Source organism: Saccopteryx leptura, chromosome 10 (genome assembly GCF_036850995.1).
Source record: "Saccopteryx leptura isolate mSacLep1 chromosome 10, mSacLep1_pri_phased_curated, whole genome shotgun sequence".
Lineage (NCBI taxonomy): Eukaryota > Metazoa > Chordata > Mammalia > Chiroptera > Emballonuridae > Saccopteryx > Saccopteryx leptura.
In genome coordinates, this window is record NC_089512.1 from 18,758,775 (window position 1) to 18,776,358 (window position 17,584).

The window sequence follows — 17,584 nt, forward strand, 5'->3', positions numbered from 1 at the left end:
AAAAGTCCAAGAGAACATGGCGACCTGAAAGCCATGTGAACAATATCCAGAAGGGGTGGTCAACTGTGTCTTGCATTGCTCACAAAATACAAGGATGGAAAATTTACCATTGGATTTAGCAACAAGAAGGTTATTGACAACAAGAATAAGGGCAGTTTCTGTGGAGTCATAGGGGTAAAAGTCTCATTGAAGTGGGGTTAGGGCAAGGGGGAAGAGGAAATGAAGGCAGCCAATAAAGACAACTATTTTTTTTTTTTGTATTTTTCTGAAGCTGGAAACGGGGAGAGACAGTCAGACAGACTCCCGCATGCGCCCGACCGGGATCCACCCGGAACGCCCACCAGGGGCGACGCTCTGCCCACCAGGGGGCGATGCTCTGCCCCTTCGGGGCGTCGCTCTGCCACGACCAGAGCCACTCTAGAGCCTGGGGCAGAGGCCAAGGAGCCATCCCCAGCACCCGGGCCATCTTTGCTCCAATGGAGCCTTGGCTGCAGGAGGGGAAGAGAGAGACAGAGAGGAAGGAGGGGAGGGGTGGAGAAGCAGATGGGCGCTTCTCCTGTGTGCCCTGGCCGGGAACCAAACCCAGGTCCCCCGCATGCCAGGCCGACGCTCTACCGCTGAGCCAACCGGCCAGGGCCTAAAGACAACTATTTTAAAGAGTTTTGCTGTTAAAGGGAGGAAAACAAGCAGTAGCTGGTAAAGGAGTAGGACTAAGAATTTTTTTTCTTTTTCTTTCTTTTTTTTTAAGATGGAGAATTAATAGCATGTTTGTATGCTAATGGAAATGATCTAGTAGAGATCAATAAATGATTATGTAGGAAAAAAGGGGGAAGATTGTTGGAGCAATGTCCTTGAGTTAAGGAGATGGAATCTAGTATAAAAATAGACTGCTTTTGTCTGACCTGTGGTGGCACAGTGGGTAAAGCGTCAACCTGGAATGCTGAGGCTGCCGGTTCAAAACCCCGGGCTTGCCTAAACAAGGTACATATGGGAGTTGATGCTTTCTGCTCCTCCCTCCTTCTTTCTCTGTCTCCTCACTCTAAAATGAATGAATAAATAAATAAATAAATAAAAGACTGCTTTTAGTGTAAGATTATGGATTTACTCTTCTATGATAATTGGCAGGATAATTTGTACGAAAGTACAGATACTGGAATGGGGGTAAATGTGTTAAATGAAAAGCTGTGGAAGTTTTAAAAGCCTCCAAGGAGAGGTAAAAAGAAAACACAACAAAGGATTAGGAATCAGAATGGCTTTGGATTTTTCTTTTTTTTTTTTAAATGTTTCCTTTATTTATTTATTTATTTATTTATTTATTGACAGAGACAGAGACAGAGAGAGGGATAGACAGGGACAGACAGACAGGAATGGAGAGATGAGAAGCATCAATCATCAGTTTTTCGTTGCGACACCTTAGTTGTTCATAGATTGCTTTCTCATATGTGCCTTGACTGCGGACCTTCAGCAGACTGAGTAACCCCTTGCTCGAGCCAGCGACCTTGGGTCCAAGCTGGTGAGCTTTTTGCTCAAACCAGGTGAGCCTGCGCTCAAGCTGGCGACCTTGGGGTCTCGAACCTGGGTCCTTGGCATCCCAGTCCGATGCTCTATCCACTGCACCAGTGCCTGGTCAGGCTGGCTTTGGATTTTTCAATGGCAACACTAGAACGTAGCGGACAGGAGTCAATACCTTTAAAACACTGTGCGAAGATACTTGACAAACGAAGAATTCTATACCCAGCCACATTATCACTAAGTGAGCATAGATTAAATACATTTTCGAATGTATAAAGTGTGCTGTATATCTTCTGTTTGCCCCTATAGATCCCTTCTTCAAACTTCTCTATCCTTTGTGCTCAGGGAGGTAGACCTGCATGGACTCCTTCACTTGAGTTCTCTTACCCTTTGGCTTCTGGCTGGGTTTGGCCAGTGTAAGATATTGGCAGGTTACCAGGGGGCAGAAAGAGAGAGATCAGTCCTGTGTTCCTTCACTGAAAACTTCAGATCCTTTGGGTAATCTTTTCCTATACCTGCGTCTCTCTGGATTCTAGTCAACACTTCTTCCTCTTTCCCCTGCAGGCCTAAATCTTCCTGCTGTTGCTAGCCCCATTTCTTAACAGTGTTCACACCTTTATAAATAGTTACTTCACTAGGCTTTCATCTATTGATAGTATGCCCTTAAGAATGCCACTCTAGGCCCTGGCCGGTTGGCTCAGCGGTAGAGCGTCGGCCTAGCGTGCGGAGGACCCGGGTTCGATTCCCGGCCAGGGCACATAGGAGAAGCGCCCATTTGCTTCTCCACCCCTCCGCCGCGCTTTCCTCTCTGTCTCTCTCTTCCCCTCCCGCAGCCGGGGCTCCATTGGAGCAAAGATGGCCCGGGCGCTGGGCATGGCTCTGTGGCCTCTGCCTCAGGCGCTGGAGTGGCTCTGGTCGCAATATGGCGACGCCCAGGATGGGCAGAGCATCGCCCCCTGGGAGGCAGAGCACCGCCCCTGGTGGGCGTGCCGGGTGGATCCCGGTCGGGCGCATGCGGGAGTCTGTCTGACTGTCTCTCCCTGTTTCCAGCTTCAGAAAAATGAAAAAAAAAAAAAAAGAATGCCACTCTTTTCTTGGCTGGCCTTGACTAGATGCACAAATCTCCAAAAATATATCCATACACCTTTTCTCATAAAACAACTGGAGGATTTCTCCATTAAAGTAAGAAGAAGGAAGATGGCACAAGAATGAGACAAGGGGAGCCCCAAGACAACAATGAAAGGAGGTGCCAGGATGACACCTGGGTATTAGGTAAACAGAACAACCAATTCCAATTGGCATAGGTTAGAAAATTCTTAAAGATGTCTTCAAGAAGATGAAATGATCAGAATACTGAATGAAGAGTTTTACACAACTGGGATAAAAATTTGAGACTGTATTAGAATTAAGGACATAGAAATCCAAGCAAATGTAAACCAAGGCAGTTGTTTCGTCATAACAAAAAGTTGGGCAAGGGCCCTGGCTGGTTGGCTCAGCGGTAGAGCGTCGGCCTGGCGTGCGGGGGACCTGGGTTCGATTCCCGGCCAGGGCACATAGGAGAAGCACCCATTTGCTTCTCCACCCCCCCCCCTTCCTCTCTGTCTCTCTCTTCCCCTCCCGCAGCCAAGGCTCCATTGGAGCAAAGATGGCCCGGGTGCTGGGGATGGCTCCTTGGCCTCTGCCCCAGGCGCTAGAGTGGCTCTGGTCACAACAGAGCGACGCCTTGGAGGGGCAGAGCATCGCCCCCTGGTGGGCAGAGCATCGCCCCCTGGTGGGCGTGCCGGGTGGATCCCGGTTGGGCGCATGCGGGAGTCTGACTGTCTCTCCCCGTTTCCAGCTTCAGACTATTAAAAAAAAAAAAAAAAAAAAAAAAAGTTGGGCAAGTAAAAAAAGTAATCATAATATAGGAAATAGCTGAATTGTAACCAGCATTTAGGCAACAAAGATTTCAAGGGACTGTTGAATTTCTTCCCTTTATAGACCTCCTTATAATACATAGGCTCTCTGTTTCTGTTATACAGAGATGGCCATAGAAGGTTATTTATGATCTAAGCATCTAAAGTTGCCAGGACATTTATTCCAACATGATTTGACCTAGGCCATTTGACACAGTGGAAAGTTAAAAAAATCTCAGTTTAGCTCTGACCTGTGTGATCTGGGTAAGTCACTAAATTTCTGACACCTTACAAAGTATGAGGATTGCAAATCACACAACGCAGAGTGGCTGGCATATAGTGAGCATTCATAAACGGCCAATCTTGTCAGCTACATTAATGGACTAGTGCTGAATAGGGATATCATAAAACCACAAGGAATACAACTGTGATCTCAGTATAAGTGGGTAGTTGGGCATCTAAAAGTCATGTGGCATTAGAAGCCTGACACGATGATAAAATTCATACTTTACCCAGACTAAGTAAATATGATATGGAACTGACAGCTCTGTATATAAACAAAATTGGAGGGAAAATTATCTGAGGAAAAAAAACCCTGAGGGAATAAAGAACAGAAAGTGAGTCAACTCTGTGGGGCCCAGTGCAGTAAACAGCTCTTCTTCATAGCAGTGACTTAAAGCCTCACATTCTCCTGGGCGTCCCCATCCCGCCTGTCACCACAGAAAGCCTAGGATCCCAAGACAGCATCTGGTTCCTTCCATAATTATACAAACAAAAACATCAAGAGTTTTAGCTACATGAGTTCATTAGGCCTATCAATTCCAGGGGTTGGTCAGCTATTAATGGTTTGAAAGGTAAATATCAGTCACTGATAATAAACATGTATTGAGCACCTAAAATTTGTCAGTCACTGTTCTAAACCATTTCACAAGAATCATCCCATTCAATCTTCATAACTACTCTATGTTCCTTTAACCCCATTTTACAGCTAAGGAAACGGAGACTCAGCAAGATTAAGGAAATTGTCTAAGATTACATAGTCAGTAACTGACTGAGCTAAGTCTGAACTCAGATTCGTTAGCTTCCAAAGCCTTTAGGCTTCTAACTGCAATGTTAATGTATACCAAGCAATCTTTAGCTGTGGATTTTCTCACTAGCCTAATAGCACTGATGAGGTCATATATTATCAAGTGATCCTCAAATATGAGATGACAGTGATGATGTTCAAAGGCCACTCTATTAAGTAACTGCTCTTACAAGGTCTACTAGGATAGAGCCTTAAAACTGACAACTTTTTTCTGGACATGGGGCTCAGGCACCCAAATATATTTAACCAGTATAGTTCTGATCAAAAGGGGGTCATTTTAGAGCTATTTTAAGTTACTTCTTTATCATTTGTGTATTCCCGTACGTCGTCTGCCATTGTGTTGAATAAACGTCTGTTCACTGGATGGATGAATGACTCCCTTAGTGGGTCTTTCCGAATCTCATTCAGACCGCCTCACAAAAATCCTGACCACTAAAACAAGCCTCTCACATAGTCTTTCGTCAGGTAACCGCTTAGGAGCTGGGGCAACCTGCTTCTGATGGATGACAAAGGTTTGAGCAACACGTCGCTATTTGAGAATGCAAAGAAGCCCAGAAATCAGGGGCCACAATAACACTGCCGACCCCCAGCTACGCAACGGCCTCTTTCAGGGCGGAGCGACCCATTTCCAACTAGGCGCCGGGAAGCACCCACTCAGCCTGAATGGTGGAACGGCAATGACAGTGCAGGAATCCCACGCCGGCTGCGAGGTTTGTGGACCCGACTAAAGAATGGGCTGGAGCACTGTTCACCTGACACACCCCAATCCGCCCTGCAGCAGTCCAGGGCAGCGGGTGGGGCGGTGGGAAACGGTTCAACACGCTGAGCTCAGCCGACCCGGGATTGCAGCAGATCGGCCTACCAGGCCTGCGCGCACGCGCATTCCTTCCGCTCCCGCCAGTCTGTGGCGCACGCGCAGTCCGTGCTCGCTCGCTCCATCAGTGCCTGCAGGTCCCGGGGCTCCGCCCCCATAGACCACGCCTCGCTCCCGTGCGCCGAACGCTCCATATCCGGGTTCCCGCCGCCGCCGCCGCTGCCGCCGCCGCCGCCGCTGCCGTAGCGGCCGCGTAGCTCATTCAGCTTTGCCGGGAGTGGTGTAATTCCCGATCAAAATGGCGGCTGTGGGGCGAGTCAGCTCCTTCGGCTCTTCTCCGCCGGGATTAGCCTCGACTTACACCGGAGGCTCCTTGGCCAACGAGCTAACCTCGGGCAACGGCGGCGCTGCAGCAGGCGACGACGAGGACGGGCAGAACCTTTGGTAACGACCCCACCCCTCCCTGCATCCCCGCTAGCGCTCCCGGCCCTGCGGACGCCTCGGGATCCGTGCCCGCCGGAGCTCGGCGCCGGGCCCAGGCCACTGCGTTCTCCGCAGCCCCCGCCCAGGCGCGCCGCGGCCGCCGTGTCCATCCCTCCGGCGCTGTGGCCCCGGCCGCCGGCCTCAACGTGCGCCTTGCTCCCCGTTAGGTCCTGCATCCTCAGCGAGGTCTCTACCCGCTCGCGATCCAAGCTCCCCGCGGGGAAGAACGTACTGCTGCTGGGTAAGTGTCCCCCACCTCGCTCCGCCCCGCCCCGCCCGGCCCCCATCAGGCCGGGGTCCGGTCCTTCAGCCGGCTCGCCGGCTCGCTTTGTGCGTGTGGACTGCGGACCCTGGTCCCGTCCCGCCCCGCCGTGCGACCTTTCGCTGACAGTTTGGGAAGAAGAGAAACCAGGATCCCTGCGCCCGAACCTGAACCTGCAGGGACTCGCCCTTTACAGAGCCCTTCCTCCTCCTCTGGATGTGGGAAGGCCCTGACAACCTGCCCTGGATGTGAGAAGGCCCTGACAACCTGCCCTGGCAAGGACAGAATGCGATAGCCCGTCGGAGGGATTCTAGTGGCTCGGAGTTTACCTAGAAAATTAGGACGGTTTTTCTTTCATAACAAATCGGTAGCAGGAGGCTCTTTCTTAAGAGCTCCAGTGCAAATGGCATGCCATTAATATTTAATAGCTTGACTCTTTGTATAATTGACAGAGAAGCTAGAAATGAGACCTGGTATTCGTGATAAATGTTCTTATTTGATTCAGCTTTTTCGCGTCCAGTGGACTTGTGTTGCAGCTGCCTTTTTTAACTGTCACTTATCATTCTGAAATTTACAAAGGTCAGCAGAACACCTTTCTAGTTCAGCTCCTTGGGCCAGATGGATGTAAATAAGGAAAATGGTTCAATGTCTCAATTCACCTGCTCTCTGGAAGTTATGTATTTTGTTTCTTTACTGATTCCGGGGGTGGGGTAGAGGGACAGGGAGGGACAGCACTTCACAGGTTCATATTTTTGCAGGCGTAGCTCCTGAGTCATTTATACGAGATATTTCTTCCCTGCTTTAATGTGAGATATTGCAGTTTGGCTTATAAGATGATGGTTAAATTTTAAAACTTTGGTATTGATGTCTCAAGACTATTTTTGCTATTTTACGTCTAAAAACAGACAACAAATCAAATCTATTTGATAAGGTCTGGTTTTAATAGGCCTGTGTAGATATATAAGCAATTACTTACTTTTCATGAACTGCTACCAAGCTAGAATATGATTCTTGATGTTCTTTAAAGTTACATGGAGTTAGTTGAAAAATTAGTTTTTACCTTTGTTTTTAATGTGATAGAAAGTACCTACTGTGGCCCTGGCTGGTTGGCTCAGTTGTAGAGCGTGGGCCCAGCTGCCGGTTGTGTGGATGTTCCTGGTTTCATTCCTGGTCAGGGCACACAGAAGGACCATCTGCTTCTCCATCCCTTCCTCTTCTCTCTGACTCTCCTTCTCTCCCTCTGGTCCTCTTCCGCAAATTTGGCTCCATTGGGTCGAGCGAGTTGGCCCTGGGTGCTGAGGGTGGTGAAGTGGCCTCCTCCTCAGGTGCTAAAAAATGGCTCGGGTTGCAACAGCCAAGACCCTAGATGGGCAGAGCATCGCCCCCTAGTGGACTTGCCGGGTGGATCCTGGTAGGGGCGCAGGTGGGAGTCTGTCTTTCTGCCTCTGCTCCTCTCACTAAAATGTAAAAAAAAAGAATACCTACTGCCGGCCCTGGCAGGGTAGCTCAATTGGTTAGACTAGAGCAGGGGTCCCCAAACTTTTTAGACAGGGGGCCAGTTCACTGTCCCTCAGACCATTGGAGGGCCAGACTATAAAAAAAAACTATGAACAAATCCCTATGCACACTGCACATATCTTATTTTAAAGTAAAAAAACAAAAAGAGAAATACAATATTTAAAATAAAGAACAAGTAAATTTAAATCAACAAACTGACCAGTGTTTCAATGCGAATTATGGGTTTGGCTAATGAGATGGTCAATGTGCTCCTCTCACTGACCACCAATGAATTAGAGGTGCTTCTTCCAGAAGTGCGGTGGGGCCAGATAAATGGCCTCAGGGGGCCGCCTGCGGCCCGCGGGCCGTACTTTGGGGACCCCTGGACTAGAGCATCATCCCCACATGCTGAGGATGCAGGTTCTATCCCTAGTCAGGGCACATATAAGAATCAATCAATGAATGCATGGATAAGTGACTAAGCGAATCAATATTTTTTTCTCTCTCTGTCCCTGTCCCTTCCTTTCATTCTAAAAATCAATAATAAAAAAATTATTTAAAAAAAAAGCAAGAGCCCACTTCAAGTTAACCTGGGTTCAGTCATAGCCCTATCACACACTAGCCAGGTGATAGATTAGGATCCAAAAGAAAATGTGTGAAATTTACTAATTTAAATAAATTACTATTGATTAGTAAATTAAAATGGACTTAAGACAGTGTGACTAAATTGAAGTGAATTATATCTTGATTGTTTTAAGGTAGACTTTTTTCAAATATTAATACTGTAAAGATAGGATTCCTGAATTTTGTTTTCATTTTTGAGTTCCTCCTAGTTATTCCTGTGCATTAGATATTACTTAGGCCCTGGCCGGTTGGCTCAGCGGTAGAGCGTCGGCCTAGCGTGCGGAGGACTCGGGTTCGATTCCCGGCCAGGGCACATAGGAGAAGCGCCCATTTGCTTCTCCACCCCTCCGCCACGCCTTCCTCTCTGTCTCTCTCTTCCCCTCCCGCAGCCAAGGCTCCATTGGAGCAAAGATGGCCCGGGCGCTGGGGATGGCTCCTTGGCCTCTGCCTCAGGCGCTAGAGTGGCTCTGGTCATAACATGGCGACGCCCAGGATGGGCAGAGCATCGCCCCCTGGTGGGCAGAGCGTCGCCCCATGGTGGGCGTGCCGGGTGGATCCCGGTCAGGCGCATGCGGGAGTCTGTCTGACTGTCTCTCCCTGTTTCCAGCTTCAGAAAAAAAAAAAAAAAAAAAAAAGATATTACTTAGATGGTTCTGTTTGTAGTGAAACAAAAGTGACAATTTTGTTCATTTCTTTTTTTTTCTTCTTCTTCAGGGACAAAGAGTCAGAGAGAGGGATAGATAGGGATAGACAGACAGGAATAGAGAGAGATGAGAAGCATCAATTATCAGTTTTTCATTGCGACACCTTAGTTGTTCATTGATTGCTTTGTCATATGTGCCTTGACCGCGGGCCTTCAGCAGACCTAGTAACCCCTTGCTTGGGCCAGCAACCTTGGGTCCAAGCTGGTGAGCTTTGCCCAAACCAGATGAGCCCGTGCTCAAGCTGGGACCTCGGGATCTCGAACCTGGGTCTTCCACATTCCAGTCTGACGCTCTATCCACTGCGCCACCGCCTGGTCAGGCATGTTCATTTCTTGATGTTTCTAATTTGCACTGAAGTTACACCATGTTTTTCTTTCTTCTTACCATGCATTTTTGAAAACCTGCTTTTAACACTGGGTCAGTGCATGTGACTGAGTATATTTACTAGAGGCTCCAGGCTCTTCCATTCCTCCATACTTAGGATAGATTAAATTTCCTTTTTTATGAGCTTAATAGTTCATAAAGCTCTATCTAGGATCAAGTTATATGAACTTGAAATTAAAATTTTTTATTTGAGTACTATTGGGATTTTCATCAAAGTCCTTTTCAGCTTTGGAAGAAATTAATAACAGATTTTTATACTGATTATATACCTATATAAACAGGATTAATTTCCTAAAATACCTCTAAAGATTTCTTAAAGATATTTCCCATCACATATTATAGCAACATTTAGTCTATGCTGGTTGGGGGAATAAATATATAAATAGGGATTGTGGTTTTCTTTGTTACGAGTTTGAAGTTGCTAGGCAAGAGGATGTGCCTTTCATGAATTATGGTGATCTCTGGAGTCCCATGTTTAAAAGAAACAAATCTGAGACTGTAAGAAGGTTTTACATTTCCAGAAACACCCTATAATAGGAATGATGATTAAAGCTTAATGTATCCCACACACAAATTACAGTTTAACCTTAGCTTGCTACTGGGCCTCCTCTCCTATTGCCTATACGAGAAAAGGGGCAGGACTAGCAATGTGTGAGCCATTCTCAAGCATTTCACATAAATCTTAGTTTCCCTCCTCATCCTCCTTCCCGCACCCAAATCGGGGAGGTCGATGTTAGCGCCAGGTTTTGGATGAGGTACTGTATTTTAGAGACCGTTTAAGCGAGTTTTCCAAGGTCACACAGCTATAAAGATCTTGTTCTGTGACTCTGGCTTGGCTTTCCAACTTGATAGAAGTTCCCACAAGAGAAAGTGCTCTGTACTCTTCATACTACATAACTTTTTAAAAGGCAATCTTTGAGCGAAACTGACATCCAAATAGGGTATTTGTTGAAATTCTAGGATGTAGCTAATGAGAGACACCACTCTGGGTGTGGCACTTGTGTTTAAGCAGTTAAGCACTAGGTAGGCCTGACTCCTAGTGAAACCCAAAAACACTGGCATTAATGTTTAACCACTGAGAATGAGCTTCAGCAAAGTTTGTTTTTAATATTGAAGGCAAAACTTCTGCATGTCTTTTTTTGTATGTACATGTATTTTAATTAGGATTTAACTCATAAATTGTCCTTTTAGGAACTATTTTTTTGTCTTTACCCTTTATATTTAATGTATTTCTATTGTAGTGATTGTAATTAGGGGTTTTTTGTTTGTTTCTTTGTTTTTTACAGAGACAGAGAGTGAGTCAGAGAGAGGGATAGACAGGGACAGACAGACAGGAACAGAGAGAGATGAGAAGCATCAATCATTAGTTTTTCGTTGCGACACCTTAGTTCATTGATTGCTTTCTCATATGTGCATTGACTGGGGGGCTACAGCAGACTGAGTGACCTCTTGCTCAAGCCAGCGACATTGGGTCCAAGCTGATGAGCTTTGCTCAAACCAGATGAGCCCACGCTCAAGCTGGTGACCTCAGGGTCTCGAATCTGGATCCTCCGCATCCCAGTCCAATGCTCTATCCACTGCGCCACCGCCTGGTAAGGCTGTAATTAGGTTTTAATAGCTACTTTTAAGGGTACTTTCTTCATATTTTGGTTACTTTCCCATGTTTTGATAAGAAAACTCCCTAAGGAAATAATAATAATAACAAGAACAATGAATATTTATAGAACACTTACATGTACTAGCCATATAAGATCATTTACATACTCTGATTATTCTCTTAAACATCAGGAAATGGCCAAGGCAGGACAGCTTCATTGGTTAGAGCATTGTCCCAACGTGAAGAGGTTGCTGGTTTGATCCCTGGTCAGGGCACGTACAGGAACAGATCGATTTTCCTGTCTCTCTTTCCCTTCTTTTCCTTCCTCTCTCTCTAAAAATCAATAATAATAATAGTAATAATATGTATTTTTTAAAAACCATCAGGAAAGGGACACAGAGCTGTTAAGTACATTGCCATAGGGTTACACAGCCAGAAAGAAGCAAAGTAAAAATTCCAAATCGTGCAGCCTGAACCCAGAGTCACGCACTCATAAACTAATTACTAAAGAAAAAGGGGCCCTGACCTCTTCTCCCTTAGTAACTAATTTATTTGTGCCATGAGATGAAAATGGTTGTATTTAGTCAGGGGCACTGACCTTAGTAATTAGTGTGTGTTTGTGCCATGAAAAAAAAAAGGTTGAAAATCACTGCACTAGACTGTCTCCCTAGAGGAAAAGGAGCTGTCTTTGTAGGAAATGTAAGAAGGTGTTGAGCAGTTATGAAGGAATTTTATCTGAGGCTTCTGATGTATCAGTTTCACTGCAAAAAATCTCATTAATTAGCCCTGGCCGGTTGGCTCAGTGGTAGAGCGTCGGCCTGGCGTGCGGGGGACCCGGGTTCGATTCTCGGCCAGGGCACATAGGAGAAGCGCCCATTTGCTTCTCCACCCCCCACCCCTTCCTTCCTCTCTGTCTCTCTCTTCCCTTCCCACAGCCAAGGCTCCATTGGAGCAAAGATGGCCCGGGCGCTGGGGATGGCTCCTTGGCCTCTGCCCCAGGCGCTAGAGTGGCTCTGGTCGTGGCAGAGCGACACCCCGGAGGGGCAGAGCATCACCCCCTGGTGGGCAGAGCTTCGCCCCTGGTGGGCGTGCCGGGTGGATCCCGGTCGGGCGCATGCGGGAGTCTGTCTGACTGTCTCTCCCCATTTCCAGCTTCAGAAAAATACAAAAAAAAAAAGAAAAAGAAAAAAAAAATCTCATTAATTTAGATTAATTGAATTCACTGTCTCCTATGATACTTATGGAGACAGGCCCCAGTACAGTGTCTGGCTCATAGATAGGACATCAGTATAACTTTCTGATTTGAGACCAACATGAGTTAATGAAAACTAGTCCTTTGGTAAATTGTGTAAGTCTTGTCTTTCTCATCTGTAAATTAAGAAGTTTGGATTTAGTGGTCCCTAAAGTCTTGTCTGTTCTGGTAATCTCTATATATTTTTTAAATTCTAAAGATTTTGAGTTGTTAAATTTTTTTTTTTTTTTTTTTTTTTTTTACAGAGTCAGAGGGAGGGATAGATAGGGACAGACAGATAGGAATGGAGAGAGATGAGAAGCATCAATCATCAGTTTTTCGTTGTAACACCTAGGTTATTCATTGATTGCTTTCTCATATGTGCCTTGACCGTGGGGCTACAGCAGACCGAGTAACCCCTTGCTTGAGCCAGTGACCCTGGGTCCAACCTGGTGAGCTTTGCTCAAACCAGATGAGCCTGTGCTCAAGCTGGCAACCTCGGGGTCTCGAACCTGGGTCCTCTGCATCTCAGTCTGATGCTCTATCCACTGCGCCACTGCCTGGTCAGGCGAGTTGTTAAATATTTTTAAAGAAATGTTTTGAAGATATATTTGGGTTTAAATTAATCAAGTATTTCCTTGTGGATGTGGGCAGTTTGATTCCACCCAGGGAAGAAATCTAGAGCCTCTCTCTTTTTCCCTGAAGAAGTGAAGGCACTAGTCCAGGATAGTGTGCAGTCAAAAAAATCCCACATAATGCTGAGCATCCTCAAGAAGTATATTTGAAATAGTCTTCTTTCTTATTCAGGAATAAAACTAGCTTCTATAATGCTTGAATTATTGCAAGTAGGAAACCTCCCGATATCCACAGTGGATCTAGAGATCTGTCCAGAGAAGTCACTTGTCGAGGAAGCACATGGTTTCTGTGTGAGGGCTGACTAAAGGTAACGAGATTGTTCGGTCGGAAACCATTCATCTCGTGCGAAGCTGGGATTAAAGACCGTCAAGGTAGAGCAATAGTTCAGCTGGGGTGAAGTCCACGTGAGAGAATATCAGCAAAAGCACTTTGAAAATCCAAAACTGAGAAGAATCCAGAGTTGGGAAAAGAAAGAATCCAAGTTCAGCATGCGTCTTTGTTATTAATAAGTGAGTGACCATGAACTAACCTTTTTGGGCCTTATTTTATTGGTAAAATCAGGACAGTGACTGTTAGAAAGATGTCACAGGTTATTTTTTATTCATCAGAACGTGCTGTGCATAAAATACTTTGCTGAGTCATGTGGGGAAAACAAGGCTAAGACTCAGTCCCTGCCCTCCAGGGGCTTATGAACTCCTGTGGGAAAGACTCAAAGTGGTAAAAATCAGGGATGTCAGTACGATAGAAGGGGTAAAACGGTCACATAAGATTTTGTTGGAAAGGTGGGGAGAAGAAAACACTGTGGGCTGTGGGCAAGAGAACGTGAGGCAGTAGTTAAAACCTGGTGGAAAGGACCACGGGAGCTGAGGGGTGGCGGAGTCCTTCCCCAGAGTTCCCAGGTCTAGGGCTCGGCCCTCCCTACCATTTGAAGCTGGGGGACTGCGGGCAGATAATAACCTCCTGACCTGCTAGTTGAGATTCTTTCATACTTCATGGGATTAAAAGAACTAAAAGAAATTATGTCTAAAACATCTTCATCTCAAAATTGGGACTCATTATTTTATTTATTTTTTTAAAAATTTACTTACTCATTTTTAGAGGGTGGTGAGAGAGAAAGTGGGGGGGGGGAGGAGGGGGGAGGAGCAGGAAGCATCATCTCCTATATGTGCCTTGACCAGGCAAGCCCCGGGGTTTTGAACCAGCTACCTCAGAGTTCCAGGTCAATGCTTTATCCACTGTGCCACCACAGGTCAGGCTGGGATTCATTATTTTATATTATAAAAGTATTACATGTTTTTTGCTAGAGGAAAAATAGACAAAGATGAAAATAATGTATGATCCCATCACCTAAAGATAGATAGTATTCATTTTTTCTGTAAACATTTGTTTTTTAAACAAAATAGGCTCATACCTTATATTCTGTTTCAAAATCAGATTTTTTTGTTTTTTACTTTATGTATCAGAGGGATTATTTTCATGGCAGTAGATACGGTTTTCTCCCTTTCAGTGACTGAATAACATCTATGGCCATACTATAATAATAATTGATTGGTAGATTTCTATTGTTATACTTCATTTTCTACCTGCCCAGTGTTATCTTTGGGATAAATTCCTGTAAATTGAATTGCTAGGTCAGAAGTATTACCTTTTAAGCCTGTTTATATATTACCAGTCTCTAGGAAAGTTGTACCATTTATATCCTCACCACCAGTATGTGAGAGTACTTATTTGTCTAGCACCATTGCCAGTAAATACTGAGAATTATTTATTTTAATCTTTGCCTATCTGGTGGATAGGTTAAAAATTGCCATCTTAATTTAAAGGCCGTTTAACTGTAGAATATGTGCCATTAAGAATTATTGCTTTAGTGTGACTTTGACCTTCTGGAGCATGGGAACTGTTAATAACCATTGGAATTAACATTTATTGGCCTTCGTAAATGTTTATTGAATTAAACTCAATGGTTTTCAGTTCATGTCTAGGCAGTCTGAGAGTGAGACAAACAACAAAAGACAAATTCTTATTTTTAAATGTAATGTGGATTGTTGAATGATGATATTCAAAGGAAGGGCTTTGGCCAACCAATGGGATAGGAACATTTATTATGCCTGTTACTTGGGTGTTCTGGTAGGTATTTTATTACGTAGCATGGTCACTGTTTACAGAAGAGGATTTTGAGTCCCAGGTTACACAGCTGAGCTAGGATTCAAACTTGTCTTTGTCTAACTTTCCAATATATAGGCACTCCTTAACATATTGGAGGGGTGTATTCTTTTCTTTTTGGAGAGGTGTATTCTTGAACAGCCATGCATACATGTTTATCTACAACCACTGGTGCAGATGCTGCAGCTGGTTAACAACCACCTCTCCCAGCTTTGCTGGCTGGGGCAGGAGATGCTCTTTGTGAGATGGGGAGCAGACCAAAGCCCCCACCTTGCCTGGGTCATGCAGATAACCTGTGGGAGGCTGTGCAAAAGGTCTGAGCTCAAAAGTAGTTCCAGTGAAGACCCTTATGGTTCTTGTCACCAGAGCTTTCAGATAAAGTAGGATGATTTATTTTGCATCATGCTAGGTCAGATCAGAAATGTCAACTTTACAATGTTGATATCTCACTTGGATAAAGAAGGAATGTGGTAGGCTATAATTCTCGCTGTTCTGATTATCAAGATGCTATGAATCATAATGTGTCCAAGGAGGTGTGGAAATGTGAATCAAAGCTCTGCATAGAACAGGCATCAGGCATACACCTGTGCAAAGCAGGAAGAGTACAGTACTGTAGCCTTCCAGGACACAGGAGAGGAAACTGGGAGAAAAGGGAGGCAGAGTACAGGTACTGCTTCATTTTTCCTTTTGTCATCCCCTCTATTGAGCTGGTCAAGACTAGAAGCTGCTGCAGAAACAGTGGCAATGTCCATGGTATTTAGGAGCATTGCTGGATTCAGATCATGACCTTTCTGTAGCAAGTTGCTTTCTCTCTCAGAATGTAATGTTTACCTTTTAGGATTATCGTGAAGAATTTATGTGATGTTTGAAAAACAATTCAAACAGTGGCATACATTGTAGTGCTCAAGATAGGTATTAATGTATTGTGTACTTAAGTATTTTGCTTTGTTTAATGTTTTTCGTTTTATTTTTAAAACACTGTTGACTTTTTTTTTTTTTTTTTTTCGAGAGCAGCAGAGAGAAAGAGGGACAGACAGACAGGAAGGGAGAGAGGTGAGATGCATCGATTCTTTGTTGCGGCACCTTAGTTTTTCATTAATTTCTCATATGTGCCTTGATGGGGGGGGGGGGGCGACAGCAGAGTGACCCCTTGCTCAAGCCAGCGACCATAGGGTCATGTCTGTGATCCCACGCTCAAGCCAGTGACCCAGTGCTTAAGCTGGTGAGCCTGCACTCAAGCCGGATGAGCCTCTGCTCAAGCTGGCAATCTCGGGGTTTCAAACCAGGGTCCTCTCTACGTCCCAGTCCAACGCTCTATCCACTGTGCCCCCGCCTGGTCAGGTTCATTGACTTCTCATGAAGGAATTTTATTTCTAGTGTATTACTTATCAAGATGTAATGAATGATAATAGTCATAGAACTTTAAATCCATCACCATAGAGATTGTCTGGTTTTACTACCTCTATTTATTCATTTATTTATTATTTTTTTAGGGAGAGAGAGAGAGAGAAGTGGGGGAGAGACAGACAGGGAGAGAGATGAGAAGCATCAACTCGTAGTTGTGGCACTTTAGTTATTCATTGATTGCTTCTCATACATGCCTTGACTGGGGGCTCAGGCCAAGCCCATTGACCTTGGGCTCAAGCCAGCGACACTGGGCTTTGGAAGAAATTATATATTCCAAATCTTCTCATTTTTAATCTGTTAATAAAATTATCATTGTAAAGTTCATGAACATTACGTCCTGTTATTGAATTAGAGATCTGTTAAGGAGTTAAAATAGTATTATGAGCAAATGTTTACTCCTACACGGTTTTGGTGACTTTATGGAGATTTTCTCTTGTAATCAATTTGGTTTTCAAATTTGAGCTTAGTGAGAATTGATGGCTCTTATTGCCTTAAGGTAAAACAGAAATTCTTTTAAATTCTTGGATCTTATACTTGGCTCACAGAGTATGATTTATTTGGACAGGGTTCAGACAAATAATTTGGAATGCAGGTTGATTTGCTGTGGAGATTTCCACTGTAATCTGATTAACATATCTCTCCTCTTTTGGTCCATTCACTGGGACAGGGTTTGGCCTATAGACTGTTTTTGTGTGGCCAGCAAGCTAAGAATGGGATTTGTTTATCCACATTTTTTAAGAGCTGGGGGAAAAAAACAAAGATGAATATGTGACAGAGACCGTATATGACCTACAAAACCTAAAATATTTACTACCTAGTCCTTTATAGAAAAGGCTTCCCAACACCTGGATGAGGACATAAAATAGTCTTATTATAAATAGCATTTGATCTAATGAAATGTTTTCATTTGTTTTAAAGATCTGTCCCCTTAAAGAGAATTCAGTATTAAAGTGCAAATTTAGATAAAATATTGAGAATAATTTTAACACACTAAAGGGTTTTTTATAGGACTTTCCTATTAGTTTGTTTAAACAGGAACTCTCTACTTGTTTAAGTGTTTATTTACAGATCATTAACTATTTGGCCAGCACAGGCAAAGCTGGTGTGTCTGTTTCACTGCCAACTGAAAGCCAAGGAGCTCAAGATAAAGCTTTCCTTTTTTTTTCTTTTCTTTTTAATGACAGAGAGAGAGAGGGACAGATAGGGACAGACAGAAAAGAAGGGAGAGAGAGGATAATTAATTCTTCGTTGTGGCTCTTTAGTTTGTTGATTGCTTTCTCATATGTGC

General features: G+C 44.5%; 1 protein-coding gene across 1 annotated transcript in view; it reads left to right on the forward strand.

Moving 5' to 3' along the window:
- Positions 1 to 5,469: 5,469 nt before the first annotated feature.
- DYNC1LI1 (dynein cytoplasmic 1 light intermediate chain 1) overlaps positions 5,470 to 17,584 on the forward strand; it is a 36,234-nt gene continuing 24,119 nt past the window's right edge. Inside the window, exons 1-2 of the mRNA XM_066350946.1 lie at positions 5,470 to 5,752; positions 5,959 to 6,032. Coding sequence (XP_066207043.1) covers positions 5,607 to 5,752; positions 5,959 to 6,032 — 220 coding nt within the window. The 5' untranslated portion in view covers positions 5,470 to 5,606. The remainder of the gene's footprint in view (positions 5,753 to 5,958; positions 6,033 to 17,584) is intronic.